Genomic DNA, 8081 nt, shown 5'->3' on the forward strand with positions numbered 1-8081 from the left:
ACTACACGTGGTACGGGACGCCGCGCTTCGACAGCCGCTACGTGCACTGGGACCACGTGATGGTGCCGCACTGGGACCCCAAGATCTCGGCCAGCTACCCCAAGGGCCGCCACAGCCCGCCCGACGACATCGGCGCCAGCTTTTACCCGGCGCTCGGGCCCTACAGCTCCCGCGACCCGGCCGTCCTGGAGGAGCACATGCACCAGCTACGCGCCGCCGCCATCGGTAACCGCGTGGGTCTGACGGGACGGGGGCGCGGCGCGGGCCGGCCAGGGCCCGCGGCGCGGAGCTGCCCGGCTCGGAGCACGAGGCTGCGGTGGCGAGCCGCTGCCCGGGCCACTGGCGGTGCGGGGGAGGGGGGCGGGCGGGCGGACGCTGCCGGCCCCGAGGCGCCGTGAGGAGGGTAGCCTGGCCGGGCGCAGGGCTGGGGGGACCCTCCGGCCGTGGCCGCGCCTTCAGCACCACGCCGGCCTGGACAGCGCCTCCCGCGCCCTTGCGGCCGGGCCCCCGCGGCCCCGGCCCGGTCGCCCACCCAGCGCGGACGGGCCTCGGAGCACGACGGGCCTGCCCTGGCCTGGGAGGCGTCGGGGAACGCCGCATTAACCTTGATCTACCTTCACAGAGACAGAAGAAGAGTTCCGTTTTCTCTGTCCTGCTAAGTGGTAGCTTCTGGCACCAGCAGAGGCTTTACATTTTTTAGATGCCTTTGGGTGGTGGGTTTTCAGCTGCCCGATTTTAGGGGTGATGGTGCATTACCGGAACCCTTATTATTTCAGGAGTCATGGCTCTATCCTGGTATCCACCTGGCCTTGCAGATGATAACGGGGAATCCTCGGAGAGCCTGGTGCCCTTCCTCTTGGACGCTGCCCATAGGCATACTATCAAGGTGCGACCACTGTTTCCACTGCTTGGAGATTTTAGGCAAGTTTTACCAGAGCTGTATCCTATTTCATGGCACTCAGTTAGGCTGCAACTCCCAGTAAACACACAAAATGTGAAGGAGAGGTGTAGCTGGAGGAAGCAGCCACACTGGCTTCAGGCAGTGGGCACCAGTTTCACCAGTTACGTCTGAACCACCTTGGCATGGGTGGAAGGAGAAACATGTCAGGGCAATGGTGGGGTTATAAAATTTTGAGAGCTGTGTCATTTGCAGATCAGAAAGCCTTCTAGGTGACTTTGGGATCAGAGTGGGTGAATGGCTTCTTTTCATAATCTTAAAATAAGTATTTGGTAAGGAAAGACTAAAGCTAGGAGACAGAATAGTTTAAGTAGGGGTGGGCAACTCATAGCTCTCCGGTTCTTTTTGCCTCCAAATCTCATGGTTTGTCACCACTGGCAATGCTGGCCAGAGCTGAGGGCTGGAGGTCAAATCATCTGGCGAAGTTGGCCACTTGAAGGATTTTAATACTGCTTTTATACCAAAAAAAAGCAGTTGCATACAAAAAACCCCTACATTAAAGTCAACATGAAGACAAACCCCTACATTAAAGTCGAAGCATTAAAATAGCAATAAAATGGCCAGTGTGCTTCCCTCAATGAGTTATATAGGACCTGGGGAGAGTCCGATTCAAGTCTCTACTTGGCCATGAAGCTCATGGGGTGATTTTGGGCCGGTCACTGACACTAGTAGACTTTGTCCTGGTCAAACAGGTTTTTGATGCGGGGGAGAAGAGGGGCTCAGGACCATGTGAGCTACCATGGTATCCTTACAAGACAGAAGAAGGTGACACATAAATGTAATAAATGACAATCATTTTAAAGGGCACATTACAGAGATGTTATCTTGCTATCTTGCCCTAAGAAAGGTGACAGCAATTCTACTTCCCAATGGAAGGCTTTTCCACAATCCAGGAGTGACAGAATCACAAGCCATTGGATGTGCCTACCAACCTGGCCTCCGTGAGCAATGGAGGCCTCAAAATAGCACCTACAGATCTCAGCAGCCAGAAAGCTTTTATAGCGCAACAGTGGTCCTTTCGAGCACCACGATGAATCCAAGCCATGCAGGACTTTAAAATACGTTGAACTGAGCCCGGGAAATACTCAGTAACCAGAGCAGAGCTTTCGGTATGAGCCATTTGACTGTGATGTTCTGCACCAGTCAGCAACCTAGTTGTGCCACAACTGGCACCAATTGAAGTTTCCAGGTGCTCTTCAGGGGGAGCACATGGCAACTGTCTTGATGTGACCAAGGCATGCATAACTATTGCCAAATCAGAGCAACTCAGAACGAGGTGGAGACGAATGGGAGTGAATTACTGCTTGAATTGCTCCCCACTATGTAATATGGCTAAGGATTCTCCACAGGTGCCCATATCATTCTTTGTCTCCACTTGGGAGTCACATATTCCTCTTCTGCAGGTCACATTCCATATACAGCCATACAAAGGACGCGATGACCACACACTGCACAAGAATGTGAGATATATCCTGGACAAGTAAGTGCACAAATGCCCCAAAGACAACCCCGAGTCTAAGTGCCAGAAAAATACAGGGTCGTGTCTTGTCTTTTGTCTCGTCTTGCCTTGGACGACAGCACCAATTCTTTTGTCTGAGGGTTAAAAGGTACAATGGCATAGATTGGAGCAGGAACTGCAGATTTAAGCCTTGCTGGTTCTTGCACAAAGACGATATTGCAGCCTTTGTGAATCCTCAAGCGTGGTGCTGGAGAGAGACTATTTCTCAACTGACCTTTTTTTAAGAGAGTGTCTCAGTGCTTCTTAGACAGCTGGTAGCTGTACACTTGATGCCACAGACAGTCCTTTGGCTGGGAAAAGCTTCCACTGAGCTCATACTGCCCGAAGTGAAAGGCACCGCATGCAGTTCAATCCTAAGAAGCAGAAAGTTTCCATTCCGATGGAGTACAGACCCAGCCGTTAGCCTTTTCTGGGCTTCTGTTTGCACACAGAAAATCCCAAGGTGGTATCAATGTACAGTTCTGGTCAGGCAGATCCAGCAATGTGTACCATAACCAAGTTGTGCAAACTAAGCATAACTCAGTTGCTTTACAAGGGCTTAGAATAAATGCTTTAGCTGGTGCTGTTTCACGGCTGAAATCTGACCCTAACCAGATGTTCTCTTTGCAGGTATGGCAGACATGAAGCTTTTTACAGATATAAGACCAGTACAGGTCGGAGCCTGCCTTTGTTCTATATTTACGACTCCTACCTAACGCCTCCTGAAGCGTGGGCCAATCTGCTCACGCCATCCGGCTCTCACTCAGTGCGCAACACTCCCTATGATGCAGTTTTCATTGCACTGTTGGTGGAGGAGAGCCACAAGCACGACATCCTCACGGCCGGCTACGACGGCATCTATACGTATTTTGCTTCCAATGGCTTCTCATATGGTTCCTCCCACCAGAACTGGAAAGCAATCAAAGCATTCTGTGATGCCAGCAACCTGCTCTTCATCCCCAGCGTGGGGCCAGGCTACATCGATACGAGCATCCGCCCGTGGAATAACCACAACACGCGCAACCGGGTGAACGGCAAATACTATGAAACGGCCCTGCAAGCAGCCCTTGCAGTGCGTCCAGAGATTGTCTCCATCACCTCCTTTAACGAGTGGCATGAGGGCACTCAGATTGAGAAAGCAGTGCCCAAGAAAACCCTGACTCGGCTTTACCTGGACTACACACCCCACCAGCCAGACATGTACCTGGAACTGACCCGCAGGTGGGCAGAGCACTACAACAAGGAGAAGGAGCAGTGGCTCATGTGAACAGTCTCAAGGGCAAGAGGTGGCCCCAGAATAATCTGCTAAAAATGAGAGTGGCAGAACCTGCTCTCTGGGCTGCAGACTCCCAACCAGTTGGGGAAGAATGGGCCCCACTGCCTGGGAGTTCAGAGGTCTTGTGAAAAGAGCATTCTGCTCACTGCAGAAAGCAACAGGCAAAGGAAATCAGGCTGCTGCTTTCATAGCCATCTTTGCTCTTGAGTAAGTCTCTCTCCTTTCCCAGCAAGCAGGAGGACAGCATCATATTCAGCCTCTGCAGAGAATGCCAAACCGAACTGTCCCACTCCGTGTTCTAAAACCAGCTGTTGCTTCACCCAGGGATATTTATTCTTAGCGTGCCACTGCTACTTAAGAGCTACCGAGTGTGCAGACCGATGTTAAGCCTGTTTTACCCACCTTTTTGAAAGACAGAACATGCTATGTATGGTAAACAATCCACAGAGTGTTTAATGTATAGTTTGGGAACCCCATGATCAAAAGTGCACCCAATCTTGCAATAAAATTAAAAGCATATGTTCCTTCAATCCAGGCAGCAACCTAACAGAAAAGGCTAACAACTCAGGAATGCAGGTGGAGAAGGCTTGCCTTATGTGAGCTGCAGCTTGGGCCCGTAGGCTTCAGCTCTGAACCTCTTTCATCATGTCCTACAGATTTTGTGCAGCACTTTGTCCTTGTCTGCAGGAATAATTCACAGCTCTCACTTGGGCATAAGGGCTCGAAAGGTGAGCAAGAACATTGCAGGGCCCGATTCTCACAGTCAGATGAAATTTCTACTGGAGCTCAACAGTGATCGCTTGAGTTACTCACTGATTCATGGGGAGGAGGAAACGGCAGTGTCTTTTCTGCCAGGTACACCACTGGCTTTATTATTAAATTGTGTGCCATCCTCCATCGTTATCTTTTCATCACAGTCCCCTTATGCTCAGGACCAATCCCACCCATTTCCCAGGGGAGAAAAAACTGCACCCTTCCCCATCTCTATATAGGCAGGCAGGCAGAAGCACACAGTGACCACACAGGCTTTTACTTAATGCTCCTGGTCCAGAAGCAGCCTGTGTGATCTGTCGGGGCCAAACTGGACTTCGCTCTCTTTGTTCAGCAGAATCTCAGGACATGAGAGAGCCTGGTGTGCACAAACAGGCAGGTTAGCTGCCCACTTTCTCAGCTACATTTGCTGTCCCCTCCAAATCCAACCCCATCAGCAGGATCTGTCAGTGCTTAGTCCATGCAGTCCAGCTGCTCCAACAACAAAGTGACTTGCTGCTGGAATGTATGAGCTATTCAGATGGAGCGAATGCTTTAGACAAAGAGAACTCTTGAGTCCTCCTTGAAATCCTAAAGTGTGGAAATGCCTTTGAGTCACAAGCAGGACAGGTTTTCAGGCTGTAAGGGACCAGAGGCTTCCTTTGGAGCCAAGGATTAAAGCATTAAACCTTTTTCATTCGTGTACAAATATGCTTGGAAGAACTTTCTGGAGAATCCAACGGTACTTAGCTGCCCAAAGCTGTGCCAGTTTCATAGACTAGGCAGCTCAGATGACAGGCCATGTTTGGTTACCAAGATTTCAATAGTTTGAGTAAGTGCACTGTGGGAAGAAAAGAAAAAGAACAGAAAATTCATAGGAGGCAGGGTTGAAGAAAGAAGCTGCATTCTTCCCATCTTAATCACACTGAGTTAGCATTAACTGTGCCCCAGTTCATGTGAAATGTGGAGGAATAAACAGATATGCACATGGTAATTCCTGGGGGGGCAGGGACACAACCATATCTCCCTCTCTTCAGAGGAAGAGAATGGACTATCCCTCAAATCCTCTTATCTAAGCACGAGGTGGTAGAAGGCTTACCATCCTGGCCGAATAACCTTGAACTTGCCAGGTTTAGAGAGATCAACTACTGTAGAGCCCAGACGGCAGTCTGGACGATGGGAATCTCCAACTGGGCCCCCATCAATGACCAATGACAGGTGAGGCCAGAGATCCTGGAATTCCTAAAGAGAGGAAGTAGATGATCAGCACCCGGAGCATCTGCATGAGAAGACACCACTGAGCAAGATTGGAACAAGGCAGGAGCACAAGGCACAAAAAGCTTTCCTGGTGACAGCTTCCAAAGACTGGCCTTTGCAAAGGGTCCTATTTGGACAGGTGCTGCTGCCCTGTGACTACAGGGTAAAAAGCAGATATGCTACATGTCTCAACTTTTCCTCCTCACACATCTCTCCCACCATGCCCACCAAGGATCTAAAGCGACTCTTACCATGACTGTGAGTGTACTTGCTTCATTACTGACATTTGCACTTGTTAAGGCCAGAGGGGCAGCACAGACTCTGGCCAGCTGTCTGGTGAACCAGTGACTGGGGATGCGAACACCAACTAGCTGTGGCAAAAGTAGAGTTCAATTAATACTGGGCTTTTTCACGCACACACATCCTGCCTTGCTCCTGCATATTAGCACTTTGAGCAGCTTAACAGTGGTAAAACAAAGTAGTCTAACACACATAAGTAAAGCTAATGTGAGACTGCAAATGAGACCGAAAGGGTTATCTTGGGAAAACGGCCATGAGGAACCCTGAGGTCCAAATCCATCTCCATTTCCTTTACACTCCCTTACACTTTGAACATGGCTTGCACTGCGGAGGAAGATAAGCCGCGTCTGCAATGCAGCTAATGTCCTGGTCTTTCTTCTCATCTTGGCTCAAAATGATCCCCCACCCCTGCTGTCAAAACTCCCTCAGCCGAGTCAAATGTCTGCTAGAATGAAGATGTCTTAACAAACAGGGATGCTAGACAGCTGTCCTGCAACAAGAAGTTCCACAGCATAGATACAGTGAGAAAGAGCCTCCCCTGCTCCTGCCAGTAATGCCTCAGCTACCACCAGAAGAAAAAGCTCCTACTCCCCACATGTCTGGCAGCAGGCAAGCCAGCTTTGGGAAAGGTGCTTGCTCCCTTAAGAATCTGTGGCCCGAGCCACTTAGGGCTATAGTTCTGTAAGTCTGGCACACTCACAGCTCAGGGAATTACTGCAGGGAGATTGCTTTCCCCCCTTGGTTCCCCAAACATCTTACAGGCGGAAAATATTGCTTGCTCTAAGCTAAACTGGTCAGGGGAAATAAAAGGAACAGCCATCTTGTTTGAAACATGCAAAGTGAAGAGTTCTTTTTTAATTTCCAGCAACATTCCTAATCAATCTGATTTACCACAGTGAAGAAGCAGTTGCTGTGATGTGCTACCTTAGATTTGGGTGTTCAAACACAACCCTCCTCTTCTTCTAACTGATAGAAAATCACTGTATAGAACCTGGAGCTGAAAAGTAGAGGACTAAACGTGGAATAGTCTTCATACTAAATTTCTTAGAAGATTGATATATAAGGTGAATTTAAGGGGCAGCGGAACAGAGAAGCCATGAGTTCAAAACTCACTGGGGTGAAGGGGTTAAGGTCTTTGTTGAGAGCCTCTGATCGTTCCAGGACCACTGTCACAGGGCCAGGGAGAAGTTCTTGCAGGAGAGTATCAGACACACTGACTTTGCAGTATCTGTAAAATAAGCAAACACACCCTCAAAATCAGAAGGGGGGATGGGGAAAGAATAGCTGCCTTGGAGAAACACTGCACACACACTGTTCTCCTTTGCATTTCCATGCTCCTGTAGTAGCGACTGTGGTCACAGTGACAGCAACTAAATAAGACCACCCAAAGCAAGGACAGGCATTCTTTTAAACAAAGCTAAGGAAACGGGTGCCAGGCAGGCTGTGATAAAGACGAAGTTAACATTTCGTGCATCCCAGGAAGGGGGGTCGAAATCTGCCAGAAAAAAATGGGAGGGCTTGGGGTTGTACAGGTGCTGCAAGGGCAAGAGGCTTCGTGCTGCTTTTCACTCCGGGGCTGTTTTGAACAGCTCGGAGGCATCTGGCAAAAGATAACGCCACGGCCTGGCTCATGGGCCAGGCCGGCTGTTCTCGGCTCGGGAGCCCTAACGTAAAGCAACGTCGATACGTCCGGCGGGCTGGAAGCCGAGCGATGCCAACCCCGGGAAGCCCCCCGCAGCTGGCGCGCACCTGTAGATGTGGTCGAGGTCCGGCAGGCAGACAGCCAGCGGCTTGCTTTCGGGACGCCCCTTCAGCCGGTAGAGCGCCGCGAGCGCCCGCGAGTCCTGCGCCAGGCAGGCCACGCCGTAGACCGTGTCGGTGGGCACGGCCACGAGGCCGCCCGCGCGCAGGGCCGCCGCCGCCGCCGCCACCGCGCGGCCTGCGGGGCGCGCGGGCAAGGGCCAGGGCCAGGGCCGGGCCGGCGGAGGTGGCCCCGGGCAGTCATCCGGAACACGCGGAAGGTGGGGCGGCGGCTCCCGAGC

General features: G+C 51.2%; 2 protein-coding genes across 2 annotated transcripts in view; one reads left to right on the forward strand and one right to left on the reverse strand.

The window, feature by feature from the left end:
- The window catches only part of MANEAL (mannosidase endo-alpha like), a 4507-nt gene extending 258 nt beyond the window's left edge, over positions 1 to 4249 (forward strand). The window contains 4 exon segments of the mRNA XM_044421340.1: positions 1 to 225; positions 777 to 886; positions 2362 to 2438; positions 3087 to 4249. The exon segment at positions 1 to 225 is cut by the window's left edge and continues 97 nt beyond it. Coding sequence (XP_044277275.1) covers positions 1 to 225; positions 777 to 886; positions 2362 to 2438; positions 3087 to 3723 — 1049 coding nt within the window. The 3' untranslated portion in view covers positions 3724 to 4249.
- The window catches only part of YRDC (yrdC N6-threonylcarbamoyltransferase domain containing), a 4533-nt gene continuing 612 nt past the window's right edge, over positions 4161 to 8081 (reverse strand). The window contains exons 2-6 of the mRNA XM_044421332.1: positions 7789 to 8072; positions 7153 to 7267; positions 5991 to 6110; positions 5582 to 5724; positions 4161 to 5323 (exon numbers count right to left, since the gene is read on the reverse strand). Coding sequence (XP_044277267.1) covers positions 5254 to 5323; positions 5582 to 5724; positions 5991 to 6110; positions 7153 to 7267; positions 7789 to 8072 — 732 coding nt within the window. The 3' untranslated portion in view covers positions 4161 to 5253. The remainder of the gene's footprint in view (positions 5324 to 5581; positions 5725 to 5990; positions 6111 to 7152; positions 7268 to 7788; positions 8073 to 8081) is intronic.

This window comes from Varanus komodoensis, unplaced genomic scaffold, assembly GCF_004798865.1.
Source record: "Varanus komodoensis strain SLA01 unplaced genomic scaffold, ASM479886v1 scaffold118, whole genome shotgun sequence".
Taxonomy (NCBI): Eukaryota; Metazoa; Chordata; class Lepidosauria; order Squamata; family Varanidae; genus Varanus; species Varanus komodoensis.